This window comes from Acomys russatus, chromosome 32, assembly GCF_903995435.1.
Source record: "Acomys russatus chromosome 32, mAcoRus1.1, whole genome shotgun sequence".
Lineage (NCBI taxonomy): Eukaryota > Metazoa > Chordata > Mammalia > Rodentia > Muridae > Acomys > Acomys russatus.
The window spans coordinates 23,672,274-23,690,365 of record NC_067168.1 but is presented as its reverse complement, the minus strand read 5'-3'; the positions used below and the strand labels follow the sequence as shown (position 1 = coordinate 23,690,365).

The following is an 18,092-nucleotide window of genomic DNA, read 5'->3' as shown; positions in this document are numbered from 1 at the left end:
TTAATTCAGACATGGTATTTACCAGAGTGTGGAGGGATCTGCTTATTATCTTGTGCTGCTGTTTCAACTCTGTACTTCCCTTTAGCCACTCAGATATATGGTAAAGCCAAAGGGAATTCGGTCGATTTTCTGTTTGTTTAAGCAGAAATTCAATGTAATAATTCTGGGTTGGAGGTGTTTTTAACCAGGAACTAGAGCTATGCCCAGTGGATACCTCATAACAACAGGTAATGCCATCATACGTTCAGCTGGGACATGGACTGGTTGTTTCCACAGCGGTATTTGGGGGGAACTGGGTTTGGTTATGATGCATGTTGGAGCAAGGGCATCTTTTCCATGGAAGGTGATGATGAGGCCTGAGAGACATTGGGGAGCAGGAAATGAGGGAGCTGCAGTCCCTCAGAAGCACTTCACCCAGCCAGCACAGCAGTGAGTCATCCTGTGGTGGATTGGGTCTTCTGGGCTGAGTAGCAGGCTATGGGGCTTCTCTCTAGGCTTAGAGCCCTGGCTAGGGCGATTGTGGCCTGTGTCTGAGTGTGGCGGGGTGTCTGAGGCGCTGCCTCCGTCCCCCACCCCCACCCCCGTGGTATGCACAGATTTCCTGGGGAGGCAAGCACATGAAGAAGGCAGGAAGGAAAGCCAGCATGACTTACCAAGTGCCTGTTTAGCCTCCTATCTGGCAGAGCAAAAGGGAAAGAGAGCGCTGCATGACTGAGGCTGCCTCCTGGACCACAGAACTGAACAGAGGCCATACTTGGTAATCTGCATTCTCACTGTGGGAACTTACAAGCTGAGGCATATGTTCCAGGGTGGAAACCCTTGGGCAAGGCTGGATACCCCAGTTGAGCCAGAGTCTCGCCACGGAACAGGAACCATGAATGTGGCTGCAGATTTGGCTGCCTGCCCCGACAGCTAGGGATGCAGGCCAGTGAACAGGGAAGTGCCCAGTGGCCAGGCCTTTGAGACGAAAGCACAGCGTGAAACAGGAACCCCTGTTCCAGAGAGTGAATCTTTGTGTTTAGGTAGGCATGGTGTCTATGTAACTCCACCAGAGCCGGAGGGTCAGATGTGGCACGTCTCTGCGTGCCTCCTGCTTTTGCCCTCTGCAATGTTGACTCATCACCGCCTCTGCTCGCTTGTGCTCTTATGGGCAGGTTTACTGCAAAGTCCCGATCTCACGGCTCAGTGAAACAAAGTAAGGCCCTCATCTCGAGAGCGTGTGGAAGATGAGCAGCAGAGCTGGGAGTGGAACATAGATTCCTGGGTCTCTGGAGCCTTTCCATTCCATTAGAGTTCCCATCGACTGAAGGAGTGTCTCTGGCAGGGAACACCTGCGGAGGCAGAACTGTGCCACGGCCATTACCCACCGACAAGCACACACTGACCCTTTGGCGTCTTAGTTACAGATGTAAACCACTGTCTTCAAATCCCTGTAGATTTGGGGTCCTGTCAACATTTCTTAGCCATTTTTAAAAACTAAGCATAGTTTCTGTGCCTTCCAGAGAAGGAAATGGACCCCAGGAGATGTCATGCGTCGTCCTCCAGCTGGCCTGTGTGCAGAGCTTGAGGATGTGACCCAGCACAGGTGCAACAGACAAGAGTCTGGCGTTGCTGGAGAGTCGGTTAGGGCACAGAAACATGGGATGGGGTGGGGTGGGGTGGCATAAAAGAAACAAGGGGTGTGTTCCCACTGTAAAGTCAGGGTAGGCGAGAAATGACAGCAGTCCAGAGATTAGAAGCTGCAAACTGAAACAAGCCTAGCCATCTGGGTAGCCCAGCATTCCCCCTATATTTTCTGTCTGAGCCTAAATACAGTCTCTTTTTCAAAAAGCATTCAGCAAGTTGAGGAATATGGACAAGATGGAGGGTGGCCTTGTGGGGGTACGGATCCTAGTTTGTGTTTTTGGTAGTGGAGGGTGGCCTTGTGGGGGTACAGATCCTGGTTTGTGTTTTCTGGTAAAGATGCAAAACATTTTTTTTCCCTCTTTTCTATCCATTAGCTTTCGCTTTGTGTCAGGTTCCCAAAACTCAGCAGTCATGTGGGTTTCCTCTGGTCTGTGCAGATTCCGCTAGTAATGTCTCCTGGCTTGGCTGGATAGTCTAGGCTACCCTCATTCATGATGACTGGCAGGCTGGTTGTTTGGGGAAGGCCTTGGTAGGGGCTGTTTCTGTTGGTTCCACGTGGTCTGTCATCCTCCAGCAGATAAGCCTGTAAATCCTCTCAGAACCCATCCCCAGTGCATTTCAAGGTCCGACGTGCACCCCATCTGCTATTTTCCCATTATCCAAAACAAATCTCTTGGCTAAACTGGGCATCTATTTGGGAGCATGGGGCATCAGTGCATGGATACAGAACAAGCACCAAGCCGTTGCTGTAAGGAATGTATTCGGCTGCAAACCTGGATTTAGCTCAGCAAGTAACTGCTACTGCTACCTGATGCCTACCCGAGCCACACTGTAGTGAGTTCCTTAGGAAAAGTCAGCGTCAAGAAAAACTGTAGGATGCACGCAGCAGTTCTAGCAGCCTGTTCTGCCAATCTCTGAGGTGGGAAATCCTCCAAGGGGCTGGGGACAGAAAGTTAGTGACAGGCCAGGTAGAGCCCAGAAGCCAGAGAAAGCTATTCATTGTCCCTACACGCAAACATGGGACAACCAAAAGGCAGGTCTAGCCTGGTCAGTACTGGAGCAAGAGATGCCATCTGGACCCAAGAATCAAGGATAATTTTCATGGGCCAGTGAGAGTCCAGACCTAGAGTGAAAGACCTGAAGACCAGATTTGAGGCAGAGCTGCAGAGGGAAAGCTGTGGATAAGAACCCAAGAATACTGAGTATTCACCTATCTAACAGGAGCCAAAATGAATGAATGAATGAATGAACGAACGAACAGGTCAAGAAACTTGGTCCTAAATTGTTTCCCAAGAGGAAGGAGTCAGTTGCAAAGTGAGTAGGTCCGACAGCTCTTGAGAGCCACCCTCTCTAGAATGCCAATCTCCTTCATGCCAGGGAGTAGATTTCGCCCTGAATCTGGTCCACACAGCACCCTGAGGTGATTAGTCCAAATTTCCAGATGAGAAACTGCCTTGGGGAGGCTAAGTGGTTAGCCTCCGTCACCAGGCTTGTGATGTGTCAGACCCTACAGCACCGGGCCCTGTGATGGCATCATTAGGAAGTCAGGCCTGTAGGACCTTCTAACTGTAGAGTGCGGGAAGTTCCCCAGTGCTGCCTCCCAGGCAGAAGCTCTAGAAAACGGCCATGTAGAGGAGGAGGAGAATGTTCCAAGACGACACCAGCTACCAAAGAAGACGGCAAACTGTGAAGATCTCATTTCGTTTGATGATCCAAAGATGCTCTAAGCCTCTCTTCCCATCCCACAGTCTATACTTGCCCCCTCCCTCACCAAATCAAAAGGATCACCGAGGCTTGAGTGGTGGATGAGTGAAGCAAGTGGATTTTAAGGCTAGCCTGGGCTACATGGTGATACCCTGTTTTTGTTTTTCTTTAAAGACAAACAAAAATGGGAAAACAAAACAAAACAAAACAAAACCCTCAGACCTCAGAGTCACTGCATTGGATCACTGATAGAATAAATCCAGTCGGGAAAGACTAGGTGCCAAGGGACAGTGTGTAGATGTTGAAGGAGACACAGCAGCCCGCAAGAAAGAACTCCAGAGCCCCAGAGGCCTCCCCTCACACCCCGGCACCACCACTTACCAACTTCCCACTCACAAGTTCAGTTCCTGTTCATGCATCAGAACGGCACATGCCAACCCGGCAGAGTGCAAGTAAGGCAACGGTTTGGGGCACACGTGGCACCAGTTTGCACCGTCCTTGGTGAATAGAAATGGACGGCTGTGAGCAGTTAGAAGACTCTGGTTCTGCTGGGTGTGGTGGTGCACGGCTTTAATCCCAGCACTCGGGAGGCAGAGGCAGGCGGATCGCTGTGAGTTCGAGGCCAGCCTGGTCTACAAAGCGAGTCCAGGACGGGCGAGGGGTGCTGCTGCTCCACTTTGCCGTCTATCTTAATTTGTGTCTGTGTATTTTAATAATGTCTTTTAGCAAAAGTTACCCCCCCCTTGGTAAATAAAATTCTGACAGGTCTCCTCCTAAAAGAGTAGTGCAGGGCTGTGGGGGAGAGGATGGGGAGCAGAGGGTGCTTGTCTGTGGCTCCGGCCTCACTCCCAGCTGATGTAGTTTTTCATAAAGTAGCTTACTGAACCAGTTTACATGACATGCACCTCACCCCAGTGAGCGGTTGGGTGGCCCCTGGTACATTCCGTCACGCCATCTTCCCATCGGCAGGTGAGCTTCTGTCTGATTTTTGTCTAACTGGGATCTGTGGGAGATTGCATTTGAAGAGAGGAAAGACTTAGGTTTGTAATAGCTGTTATAATCTTATTGTTAGAATCTTAAGAATGTTTTCTAAGGAGAATACGGTTTCTGGGTTCTACCTAAAACTTCAGTGAGAACCAGAAAATAAGCCTAATATGCTGGGGGATGTACCAGCAGGTAAAGTGAGCCTGGTGACCTGGGTTCAATTTCCAGGACCCATGGAAAAATGGAAAAAAAAAGAACTGAGTCTACAAAGTTGTCTTCTGACCTGCCCAGGCACACTGTGGTACATGCACGCGTACCCGCACACCCACACACACATACACACCAAACACAAATAATAAAACCTCATGTGCAAGGTCGACAGAATAAAATTACAGTACCCTTTGTTTTCATGGATAGAAAATGAAGGATCTTACTCAGTTAAAAAAAAAAAAAAAAGTAAACGTTGTGTTGCACAGTTTTCATGTGGTTAGAAGTTAGAGTGGAGGAGGGGAGCTGCAGGAAGACCCCAGACTGTAACCGAGAGGCCCAGTGGTCTGCAACGGGCCACACCTCTGATGGGACTGGTTAGTATAGGGGCATACCCAGCATCCCTAAAAGCAGTATTATGGGACATATTGCAACGGCTGATACCCAGATGGTGATGTAAAGTCAAGGTCAACTGTGACGAACAGTTCATCAAGGGTTGAAGATTTAAAGTGTTTGAGGTTATAATGGGGCAAGCTGGTCCATGTGCAGGGTTTGTTGTGTGTGATTCTACATGCCCAGTGAACACGCTTTGCACTCCTCTCTGGAATGTCACAGCTCTAAACAGCCTCCTCAGCTGCTGACGGCAGATAAGGGAAGTGCTAGAGGACCCCTTTCGCTTGGAAGAGTGTTCTCACTTGGGCAGAGACCTAGAGAGCTAGTGGTGTTCTGCCACTGGGGTTCATGCCTCCCCGCCAGGGAAGGCTAACCGGATTACTTCCAGGTGACAGACTTTGCTTTGTCCTTGAGCATTCACTCCTGGCCTTTGTTTTTCTCTGCAGGACAGGTTCCCGACTGGAGGTGAAGCCATGACAAGAACGTAGAACAGACAATAATGCTTCACCGCAATCGCTTCCTGGTGCTGCTGGCCCTGGCTGGGCTGCTGGCTTTCCTGAGCCTCAGCCTACAGTTCTGTAAGTAACAGAGGGGTGTTTAGGGTTCAATGAAGGTAGATGGCTTCACTGTGGAACTCAGGGGCTGGGCTTGTGGGCAGCAAGGACACCCCCAGAGCTTCGTCATTGTCAGCAAGGACACCCCCAGAGCTTCGTCATTGTCGCTGCTCATGGTGAATGGTTGCAAGCAGGAGTCTTCTTTTTAATGATTCGGTTATTTTTATTTTATGTACATTGGTATTCTGCCTGCTTGTATGTATGTGAGTGGATGTCAGATCCCCTGGAACTGGAGTGGCGGACAGTTGTGAGCTGCCATGTGGGTGCTAGAAGTTGAACCTGGGTCTTTTGGAAGAGTGGCCAGTGCTCTTAACCGCTGAGCCACCTCTCCAGCCCCAGCAAGCAAGAGTCTTAAACAGGTCTTACTCTAGTCCGAACCGATGATCCTCCCTTCTCAGTCTCCTAGGCAGCCTCGTGATAGTCTCTGAACCCGTGCGTCCATTCTAAACTGCTTTTTAATTCCCATAGGCTTCATCAAATTCCATCCCCAAGGTAGAGAGGGGCCATCTTGATTTCTCATGCTGAGCAAAGCCATTTGGTTCCTGGAGGACTGAGTGGCCATTTTATGTTCGGTCACCGTTGGGGCTGGAGTAGTTCAGGACAGGCTGGGGAGATTAGGTCACTGGTCTGAACTCTGGCCCCTGGGTGGCAGAGGCTGCACATGGGAGGTCCCAGGTAGCGAAGTAAGGACTCTCTGGTGAGGCCTCATTCCTCCCTGGATATCCTGGATTTCCACCCCGGTGGGATCTTGGATCCTTATGTGTACATTGTACCCCAAATCTGTGCTCCCCACACTTGTCATGATAGGGGCTATCCTGGAGCTCCAATCCTGCCCTAGTATCTTATTGACTGCAGTCCTTCAGTGGTGGCCCACTGTCCCCTGTGTTCCTGCGCTCCCCACCCCAACCCCCACCCCCCCCCCCCACCACGTGCTTGGACTTCTGCAAAGAACCAGCCTTTCCCGGTGCTCACCCATCCACCCTGCATGGGCCACTTCTCTGTGTGTATCTCAGGAGCCCACGTGCCCAGTACAGAGTGGACGTCTCTTGAATGAATGAATGAACGAACGAACAAATGAACGAATCTGCGTCCACTCTAAAAGCATTTTCCTTTCCTTGGATTCTGTGTACTGAGAACTTGAGGAGGCGCTGATGCAATGCTGAGCACTGTGTGTTTGCTGTCACCTGGCTTCTCTGTTTTACCACCTCACCCCGATGGGTGGGAGACGAGTGTTTGTCACCCCCCCAGGAGCTCTGTGGGGGAGGTGGCATTTCTGTCTCACTTGGAGTGTCAGAAAGAGGAGCAGGTGGCTCAGTAAGTGGGATGCTGTGAGTGCAGACGAGTGTCGGGAAGACTTGGCATCTGAAACGGGTGGTTTGAAGAAAGAGAGCTTCGAGCAGGCTCGCCTGATTTACCTCCAGGGTGGTGCATGGCTAGGCTCACCTCTGTGCATGTGACAGGCTATTCTAACCACGAAGAAGCTTAAAAATACTTACTTCATCCTTCCAATATTGGAAGTGGTCAAGATGAGGTGACCATAGATGTGCAAAAATACTGCAGATGGCCAATGACCTGCAGAAATAGAAATCCTTTCCAAAGAGTGGGGCTTGGCTTTCAGTGGTTTCATTGTTCCTAGTTTTTCATTGGAAATTTTCCATCCTTCAGTGAAGGAGGTGGGACCTGCAGTCAGCCTGGAGTTTTTCTCCTGAGCCCCATGCGGGTTGTGAGAGGTGACTGTGGCTGACTTGTGTTCCTCAGGCAGCTCTCGCATGAGCTGGCCTGTGTGGCACTGAATGGCCCTGTGTGTCTGGCTTGTGTGCTTCTGAATGTTCGTCTGTGTTAGGAGGGCCTCTTTTCAGCCGCACTTTTTTAAGGAAAGTTTTGCAGAATAAATTGGCCTGACTGGCCCCAGAGCTCTTTTTTCTGGAGGACCATTTCAGTTCAGAAAGCTGAAGAAATGGACGTCCGTGCTGTCTTGCTCCTTCTAGGTAAACGGCAACTTTGGAACGTGCCTGTTTTTGTAGAAATAGCACTTAGTTGCTTTATTGATTTGGTTGTTTTATTGATTGCTTATTATTATAGTGTAAGAGACTTCATTGGTTTACAAAACAAAGATTGATGGACTCATGCTTTGTTCTTACCCTAAAAATACACAGGCATTTTCTTTATTGCTCCTTTTGACAAATTTTGGAAAGTCATCAACTATAATTTCGTGGTGTGCTTTATGTAAATGGTATGGTTTCATTTTCTGAAACTATTGTGTGTCTCACTACATCTTGTCAATGCTTTGGACATGGAAACCTGTTGACATGGGCTAGGATTGAGAAATGGGATTGTTTAAACAGGCCTGTCTTCCTGTGGGCAGAGAGCACGAGTAGTCAGACTGCACGTACTGTTAGGTACATGGTGTGCTCAGCGTTGTAGAGGTAGAGGGAGTGGGGGAGGGGCTGACATAGCTTCTCATAGCTTCTCAACGCGTGTCCATCTTCCATAATACTAACGGCTTACATATGCTGAAGGTCCTTACGAAAGTTACTTGAGGTTTTTCTTTTTTAATTCCTTAACGTTGAAATGTGTACCGTGAGAAAATAACTTCTCAAATCCTAGGATCTTATGTTATGACATGGAAAGATTATTAGGGTTTGAAGACATCTGAATCATTTGTTTCTGATTTTTTTTGCCCATTTATAGTCATCCATTATTCATTCCTCTTTGCTGTGTTTCTTCGCCGTGTATTTTGTGCTCGTTTCTCCACGTTCTCAATGGCTTTCCCCACATTATGGTGTGACAGGCACACAGAGGCTCTGAGACTGTGGCCTTGACTTGCGTGTTAGCTTCCTCATTAGGCAGCCTGTGCTCGGCATCGTCCTCTGTAAGACAGCTCATCATCATAATTTGCAGAGTTGGTGTAAGAATACACATTTCTGGAAAGCCCTTGGCTCGTGGAAGCCTCTTAGTTGCCTGCTACACCTTTGCAAAGTTGGGCTGGGGACGTAGACTTTTTGGAAAGCCCCTGGCTCATGACAGCAACTGTTTTCTTCTGTAAAATGCAACTATTATTGTTCTACAAGATTGAGAGCTGAGAGCTTTTGGGAAAACCATTGGCCCACAGAAGCATGCTGACTGTAAGTCTGTAAGCGAACCAAGATCCTACCAGAGTGCACGATCGTGGTATTTTGGCATCTCAGAAGGTAGTCAACACTTAGGTTACCTCAGCTATTTGGTGAAAGAAAACTTGAAATTTGCCACCCATTTATTTGCTTTTAATCAGTGTACATTGGCTGACAGTTCATCTTCATGGTGTATATGGCACTTATATCTGGGAGGCACACTCTTGGGCAAGGCCTCAGTGGACCACAGTAGGGTTCATCTGCAGCAGTGAAAGCCAGTGTTGTCTTTAGTGTCTGAAGCATCCTTTCTGCAAGAGGCATTGGCCTGTTGTGTGTGACCCAGATGGACACAGAGATACATTTGCACCAGGCATGAAGTGAACCTTTTGAGGACTCTGTGCTGTGTCTGGGTAGCTTGGGTGGTGTATTCTCCACACAGCGGTCAGCACACACTGGAAGGGCACTCTCTAAGGAGTGTAGTATCACGTAGGTCATTGGGCCAAATCCTATTTTGTGTCTGTATACTCTATGTAAACACTAAAGTTTTTTAAATTGATTTTATCTCTCATTATTGATCCAGTGCAGGGTTGTGTGAGCATGTTCTTTAGCTAATACTCATGAGTTGTCACTGGGCTGGACTTCAGCCCTTCTGGAGCCATAGGAAGCTCACTGGCCAGTGGAGGTATATCAGGAGCAGTGTGGTGCTGGGCAGGCAAGGGTCAGGGCACGGATGAATGGACAGAGTGGGGACCCTGGAGCCTGACTGCAAACCAAATTCCTGCCCTGCCAATAACCAGATTTCTGAGCTTAGCGAACCTATTCGCCTTCTCGAGGCCTCGGTTGCCTCTCAGTAAAGCGGGGATCTCGACTGTGATGGAGTTGGTAAAGGATTATGTAATATGTGAACAGTGCCTGGCACATAGTAATCCTGGTGTGTGTTACACGAGTTAAGATCATGGATGTATGGCCGGGGCAGAGGACAAGAGTCCTAGCCAAGGGAGTCAGTGAACATTTGAGGTCATGCTTGGCGGGGGGGGGGGGGGGGGGGGGGGGGCGGAGAGTAGGACAGGGGGACATCTGAGGTCATGCTTTAGAGAGAGTAGGAGTTGTCTGGGGAGGACACTAGAGAAGTGTGTCCCTGGCAGATAGAAGCTGTTCAGAGGCAGAGCAAGAGGGAGCCCCAGCGGCAGAGACGCCACCATGCGGCTGGCATGTTGGAGAGTGCGGAGCACAGTTGTGTTTTTTGCAGAATGTGAGTATCTGAGTGCTTGCATCGGCAGGGCCTTTGGGATGCTGTTTAAAATGCACATTCCTAAACAAGCGAACAAAAATGCTTGTGGTCCTCCCTACACAATCTGACTCGTGATGGGAGCAGAGCCCAGCCATCCGTGTTAAGAGGCAGCACTGCGTGTGACTCACGTAGCATGAACTGGTAGGAGGGTGACACTGGGTGATGCATCTCAGGCTGTTCTGACTCTTGTAGTTGAAGACTGGGGGTGGCTCAGATGCAGGCATTTGCCCTGAAAGGAAGGGAGCAAAATCTCGGATGGAGTGCCACAGCGCGCACAGGGCTTAATGGCTGCTTGGGGGTTATAGGGGGGCAGAGTGACTCCACCTTGGAAGCCAGGAGTCTGGCTTGAGTAGTCACTAGATGCTTTGCTCATTTGTGTATTCATCCAGAGGTCTCCTGCAGTACTCCACTCGGGAGGAAGAGAGGACCAGCTGAGGGAGGGAAATAGAATGTCCAGGACATAGGTGAGGGGAGGAAGAGGGCTCACGACAAGGAAGGAAGTGGGACAGAGCTCCAGGAAGAGGTGAGGTGACGAATTGAGGTGCACCGGGTGGCTGCTGGCATCTGAGGGCTAGATGGGTGCAGTGCCCGGACCAGTGTGGATCTTGGTCAAAGGCCTAGGAAAGGCTAAGTCTGCAGCCACTGTTGGTGGCTTTGTGTTCATCACCATGCTGGGAAGGCTGGATCATTTAGAGGCTGTGAACTTGTTTGGTTTGGCCCAGGCGGTATTTTCAGATTTTCAAAATTATTTACCAGCCTCACATAAATAAACTTTCAGCTCTTGTTTGAAAAGCCTGTTCTCCCTGGCACCTGAGACCTGTAGTTCCATCCTGCTCAGTCTGCTGCTGCAGCTGTGCCTTTTTTCTGGGAAAAGACAGGGGGAGGGCAAAGATGAGATCCTGGGGAGACAGGGGACAGAATGGAGACTAGACAGCTTAAACTGGGTGGGGCTGCTTAGACAGGAGCTGTGCAGGAGCCAAGGAGGGAGGTCTCAGGAGGACAGACTTGGAGTCCCAGGCTTAATCAGCTCTGTGAAGAAGGTGATGTGGTTCTGTTGGTACCTTTGCGTACCAAGACAGGGTTTTTCTGTGTAGCCTTGGCTGTCTTGGACTCAATTTGTAGACCAGGCTGGCCTTGAACTCGGCCGGCCTCTGCCTCTTGAAGTGCTGAAGTTACAGGCATGCGCCACCGAGCCCGGCTGTTGGTACCTTTTTATGAGCAGAGCCAGCACTCTTCCTGTAGTCTCCAGACTCCAAACTCCGTCCCTGCCCTGTAGTGCGTTAGGTCCCCTGACTGATGGGAAAGAGAATTACAGCATTTGTTAGAGTCCCGTGAATTTAAGCCGCCTCTGCATAGAGAAGCCAAGAAAGGAACAGTGACATTTCCCTGGTTGTCTAGACTCTTGCTTCCTCAGCCTTGTATGCTCTTTACGGACAGCTCTTGCCGTGTGCCAATTCCATGGTGGTCCCTGATGGCCTGTGTGCATGACACCACATGATCTTGCCGAGCACAAGTTTGGGTAAAGTAAGCTCCTTGGCTGCCGAACAGTCTGGAGCCTGTACCCAGGTAGGGGACTGGACAATCCTCTGATCGTTGTCTTGTGTACGTTTTATGAAGGAAGGCATGAACTCTAGCAGTGTGTGTGAACTGGGGCATTTGGAAGATCTTTGTGTGGTTTCCATGGCCAAGGTTTAAAGATGGAGACCTTAAGAGAACAAGGAGTCTGGCCTATGAGGGTGGCTCAGTCGATAAGGTGCCACCAAGACAACCTGAGTTTGATTCTCAGACCCCACATGGTGGAAGGAGACCACCAACTTCCACAGGTTATGCTCTGACTTCTACATATACACTTTAGCATGTGCACATGCCTGCACGCGCATGCACACACACACACACACATACACACACACACACACACACACACACGTAAAACTTAAAAGCAAGCCAGGGGCTAATGTACAGTACACAATTCTTATTCTTTTTTTTTTTCCTTGGTGTTTTGAGACAGGGTTTCTCTGTGTAGCCTTGGCTGTCCTAGACTCGCTTTGTAGACCAGGCTGGCCTCGAACTCACAGCGATCTGCCTGCCTCTGCCTCCTGAGTGCTGGGATTAAAGGTGTGCACCACCATGCCTGGCTTCTTCTTATTTTTAATTGAAATGCATAGGAGCAAAGTGTTTCTCATTTTAGACTGGGGGATATTTGCATATACATAATGGACAGGATTGAACCCAAATCCAAACGTGAAATTCATTGGTGTTTCATATATACATCATGCATGCAACCTGCAGGCAGTTTGTGCAGCGTTTCTCATGATCTCGAGCACGGAACAGTCTTGGTGAGGATTTTCTTCATGTGCCATCATGTCAACACCTCACTTTACAGATTCGGAAACATTTTGGGTTCTGTGTTTTCAGATGAAATACTTAACTTGCATTTGACTCTGAACTCCACAATGGGCTTTCTCCCTCCCTTCCTGTGAGCTGGATCCAAAAGTAATGAGAAATTGAAAGCAAGGCTGTGGGTCTATCAAATCTCACCCTGCCACTGGCTGAGGTTTTAACCAAGTTGTTAATTACTCTTTTCTAAACTCCTTAATTTGATTTTGCTTTTCTGTCTTCCCTCTTCCCTCCCTACTCTCTTCCTTTTTTGCTTCTGACGGAAGAGAATCTCTCACAGTTTGATGAAAGGGCAGAAGGTATGTGTTTAAAACTGCTTATCGCAGGAGCTTTTATGACAGGAAATAAAGGGGAGGGGTGACAGTGGTGCACAGCAGTCAAGCCCTCCACAGACAGCACATAGGTTCATAAACCCCATTCTTTGGAGGGTTATGTAAGGCCAATAAGTATTATCTATACACGCTCCGTTTTATGGTGAGCATATGGGTTTATGGGGGAGAGGGAGGTTGGATTCCCAGCTATCCAAAGCTTGTTGGTAAAATATTGTATCACTTGGCCAGTGAATTCTGGGGAGTGCCTGCAGGTCACAAGACCCAGTGGGAAGAAAGACAGAGTAAAAAGATAACCCCACCTGATGAAAAGCTGGCAAAGTCCATGGTATGAGCCCAAGACAGCTAGAGTTGCTGGTGCGTGTGCCCTAGCTGTACCACGTGCCACCTCGCTCCTTACTGTCCTGGGGTTGGGACTCCCGCCTCTGCTGAGGACCCAGTGCCCACCAGCCCACCTCAAGCCTGGAGAAGCTAATGCAGAAAAGGCTTGGGGTGAAATCCAGGGACCCCGGCAGTGGTCCATCTCACTGTCTTCTTCACACCAGTGGCTAAGAAATGGTACCCAGCCTCTCGGCCTCCCTGCTTGTCTCTTCCCTGTCATGAAGGATGGGAACACAGGAAGAGTTCTGCTTCTTCCCAGCCCCGGATAGCTATCAGAGGGTGGCGTGACCTGCATTGCGTGTGCCGTCATCCACACAGTCCCCCCTGACCCTCCTCAGCTGGGCTCCCAACCCCGAGACCTTTACCCACTTAGTAGACTATCCTTGTTGACACAGAGAGCAGCCTGCCCTCTGCCTGCCTGGACGATTGAGGAATTCCCCATCAAGACATGGGAAATATATTTACTACTCCTGGAGGGACAAGGAGCAGTCTCCAGGGACAGGGTTGACCCCTGGCAGACACTCGTTGCTCACCCTGTTAGAGTAGCCTTTGTGGGTTTTTCTGGGTGGAGAGTTTATGGGCTCTTTTCTTTTTCTTTTTTTCCTTTTCTGCCTTGATGATAATGGCTCTCTTGGCATGGGCCCCTACTCATATGAAGCGTGAGGATCCCTTTTTATTTTTTAATTTTTATTTGGTGTTTCGAGACAGGATTTCTCTGTGTAGCCTTGGCTGTCTTGGTACTCACTGTATAGACCAGGCTGGCCTTGAACTCACATTGGTCCACCACCCTCTGCCTCCTGAGTACTGGGATTAAAGGTGTGCGCAACCACCGCCTGGCCCTTTTTATTTGAAAAAGGAGAAATTTGCTAACTTTTTTTTGAAGGTGCTGAAATGGAAATCTGTCCCTAAGTGTTACGCTTTTAGCCCGAATCTGGTGGTTTCTGTATTGTCTCACATGGTTAGCTGATTTGTGTGTGCCACTTCCTTTTTGAAGTGACCCAGGGCACGAGAAGGGAGGGTGCCAGGTCCTTTTCGCAGTTCTTTGCCCTGCCCATTCTGGCTACCTCTGTCACTACTAGTTTTCATTGTGATCTGGAGTCTTCTGGTCTTTACACCACAGTGGGCCCTGTCCTCCCCCCACCCCTACCCCCATCCCCACCCCTACCCCCAGGAATGTGAGGTTCTGGTCAAGCCTGAGGGATCCCTTGCACTCTAGTAGCTGATAAACTTAGGTTCCTGTGGCAGATGCTGGGGGAAAGAGTCAAGAGAGAGAGCTTGTAAGTGGCCTCCAGCCTGCTCTGACTTGCTGAGTCCCCAGACCCTTGAGCCATACTCGGCATGGTCCCCTGGATACCATGGGTAGCCAGCTTATAGGAGAGACTTCCAGACTTAACTATACCTGGTGGCGCATGATGACGCAACATTAGAATGGAGGAAACACAAAAGGTGGTATACTGTGGCTCAATAAATTCACAAAGGAACTTGAGGTCCAACTGTTTGATATGTCTTGACTGTATAAGCCAAACTCCTGATCCTCAGATGTGGTTTTGCCCTTCCCCACCTCTCCTTATAAAACAAGACCCAGCCCGGCCGTTAACACAAGTGACCAAAAACAGGTGACAGAACCGTGGGCTCTTTCGCGTGGTTCTGGTTTTCGTGGGCAATTACAGCAGTACAGCGTGGAGACAGGGCGGAGGGCATTTAAGATAATTTTGCGGACTGAGGAGTGCCGAGGGAATTGTGGGAACTGGCTGTTAGAGCAGATCATTATGACTCCTTGGCAGCTGGATGAGAGAGAGAGAACCCCAGAGTCCTTTAGATGATAGAGACAGACTGGAGCAGTGTGGAGGCGGGTCGGAGGCAGGGGCCCCAGGCAGGGCCACTCAGAAAAGATGCTGACTCAGGTGAACTGAATGCCTGGAAGAGTTAGAAAGGCAGCTGCTGTTGAGGTGGCTGAGGGTGGGGATGGGTGGGTGGGTGGGGGGGAGACTGGCTCATTGTGCTTCTGGGGCTGTGGACAACAGCACTCCGTGTCCCCTTCTGATCCCACACTGAAGGGGACACCTTTTAAGAAATTATAAGGTGGCGGCAGTGGCAGAGGGGTGATAGGGCGTGTCTGGAGGACAGATGTGGGAATGGCATGTCTTGATCCTTTACCATCGTCTGTGTGCAGGTGACCTCCAGCCATCCACCACCACCCTAGTGTAGGTTGTCGAGGGGTACAGATACCCACCCAGAGGCAGGACTGGATCCCATGCCTTGCTTTCTGAGCCCTTGCACTCCCCAGCCCAGGCTGCCTCTCAGCCGTCAGAACCACACAGACTTAAGTGGAATCCCACTCTGCATGTAGTCACTGAGGAGGTGGCCAGCCCAGGCTGAGGTCCCAGCAAGGCAGAGGAGGCCCTGGACCAAGGAAGGTAAAATGCAGGTGGCAGGCCAGACCCTGGCCTCAGCTGATTCCTTCCTGGTAGTGTCACTAGAACAGTGATTCTTTTTGTTTGTTTGTTATTTGTTTTTGTTTGTTTGTTTGGTTGGTTTTGTTTTTCAAGACAAAGTTTCTCTGTGTAGCCTTGGCTGTCCTAGACTTGTTTTGTAGATCAGGCTGGCCTCGAACTCATAGTCATCTGCCTGCTTCTGCCTCCCGAGTGCTGGGATTAAAGGCATGTGCCACCATGCCTGGCTCTTTTTGTTTTTTTAAGATTTATTTATTTATGTAAGTATACAATGTTCTGCCTGCATACCAGAAGGGGGCACCAGATCTCATTATAGATGGTTGTGAGCCACCATGTGGTTGCTGGGAATTGAACTCAGGACCTCTGAACGAGCAGCCAGTGCTCTTAACCTCTGAGCCATTTCCCCAACCTGAGCAGTGATTCTTAATCTGTGGATCATGACCTCTTTGGGGGTGTGTGGAGGAGGTCAAACAACTTTTTCACGAGGGTCACCTAGCACCATTGGAAAACACAGACATTTGCATTAGGGTTCATAACAGAAGCAAAATCACTTATGCAGTCGGGGGTCACCACAACATGAGGAACTCAAAAGTTCCTGTATTCAACTGCCCTAGGGTGACTTGTGGAGCAGCTGAGCTCGAGACAAAGTTGAAGTGACACTGAGTCCTGACGATGCTTACAGTCCCTGGGATGGATACCCATGGTTCCCAATATGGAGTTTCAGTCGGCCAGGTGTCTGTAGAGTGGAGGAGGACCAAACGGATCGCACACGCTGCAGGGATGGTGAGCTTTGGAAGCCACCTGCCTCCTGCTGCAAAACTGCTCCTTCTGGGGCGGCCTGGCCTCTTTGGAAAGGGTCTTGTTAGCCTGCTTGGAGTGTGGTCCCTTCCTTGGGTTATTAGCTCGGCAAAAGCAGGGCGTGGAGGAATACCACAGAGATCCAACTGGACTATAGTGTTGGTGTAGAGTGGAAAAGCTGTTGCCTCAGTTAGGGTTTCATAAAACACCCACGGCCAGAAGCAACTTGGGCAGGAAAGGGTTTATGTCGGCTTACGGTTGTAGCCTAGCATGAAGGGAAGTCAGAGCAGGAACCTGGAGGCAGGAACTCGGGCAGAGACCGTGGAAGCATGCTGTCTTCTGGCTTGCTCCCCCATGACTTGCTCAGCCTGCTTTCTTAACACACCCAGGCCCATTACCCCAGGGGTGTATAAGATCTGCAATGGCCAGGGCCCTTTCATATCAGGGATCAAGAAAATGCTCCCACAGGCTTGCCTACGGGCCAGTCTGACAGAGGCATTTCCTTCAACTGAGGAGGCTCCTTCTTCTCACATGATTCTCACTTGTGCCAAGTTGATTAAAAAACAACAACAACACCACCTAGCCAGCACATTGCTGTCACCGGGTGTGGCGCTTCCCCATGGGAAGAAAGGAGTTGTTACCATGGATACAGTAGCGTCTGCTTGTGCAGTGCCCTGTCCATTAAAGTCGGCATGAGGGACTGTGCAGAGCAGCTAAGGCTGGAACAGGTAGAAGAGGGCCAGGGTATTAGTTACCCAAAACAACCTATGGGGCAGGTCTCATTTTGGCTCTTGGTTTTGGAGAGAGTTGGATTCACCATAAAGGGGAAAGCATGGCACTTCGGGATTGTGGCGAAGATGATGGCAGTGGTGTGGAACTGCATGCACATGGTAGCCAATCAGGAAAGAGAGAGCGAGGTAGGAACTGTGGCTGACTGTAATCTCAAAGGACTGCCCCCGAGAGCTCTACGTCCTCCAGCTAGCCCCCACCCCTTCAAGGTTCCACAGCCTCCCAACTCATCCTCATCAGCCAGGCAACTAGGGGAATATTCCAGATGCAAGCCAGATGCAAGCAGCTAGGGATCAGGAGATCTTTGTCTTCTGCTCTGGATCAGGGCCTTGCCATAGGAAGGTGAGCTGACACTGGTTTGGCACTCTGGAGGAAAGACGTTGCGTCTCTGCAAGTCAGAGAGATTCCCGAATAGTGAGCTGGCCTCAGACACTTGGCTGTGACGTCCCTACTGACCCACTCATTATGAGGTTGTAGGAATAACTGGTGTGGCCTGAGGGCCAGCCAGGAGCTGATAGACCGTGCTGAAAGTTTTAATAGTTCTAACTCTGGGCCGTTTCTCCCATCCCGTGGAACCGGGATTAGAATCAACCAAAGTCAGAACATAATCATCAGATGCAGGTTTCACTCCAAAGAAGTCCATGGCTCTGGCGGCTGGGCCAAGTTCCTGTTTGCCTGAAGATGGTAGTGACTATTCATAGCGCATCTCAACATGTCTTCCATAGCACAGTGGGCACTGTGCCTTTCTTGTACCCCCAAACCAGTGATCAGGGAGTGCAGGGGGTGTCATAACTGAGAGGTCCCCCTTTTCTCTTAAGGTCTTATTTATTAGTGACTAGTGGACAGATGCACTAGTGGACAGTAGGCATCAGCCCAAGAAGGTAGAGTCTGGACTTGTAGCCCCCAGGAAGCCCTTTGACCCTCTCCCCACTACCACCTATAGTGCACTTCCTGGCTGCTCGTACTGTCTAGGCTCAGGGCCAGTTGAGCCTAGACACAGCACTGCCCGCTGGTAA

The 18,092-nt window shown here is 49.9% G+C and overlaps 1 protein-coding gene across 3 annotated transcripts in view; it reads left to right on the top strand.

The window, feature by feature from the left end:
• The window catches only part of Pxylp1 (2-phosphoxylose phosphatase 1), a 67,541-nt gene that overhangs the window by 29,197 nt on the left and 20,252 nt on the right, over positions 1–18,092 (top strand). Inside the window, exons 1-2 of one of the 3 annotated variants that reach the window (XM_051140658.1) lie at positions 156–227; positions 5,361–5,492. In XM_051140658.1, coding sequence (XP_050996615.1) covers positions 5,414–5,492 — 79 coding nt within the window. In that variant the 5' untranslated portion in view covers positions 156–227; positions 5,361–5,413. Of the gene's footprint in view, positions 1–155; positions 228–5,360; positions 5,493–7,095; positions 7,517–18,092 lie in introns of those variants that run through there. The other 2 variants (XM_051140657.1, XM_051140659.1) reach the window with 2 other exon arrangements.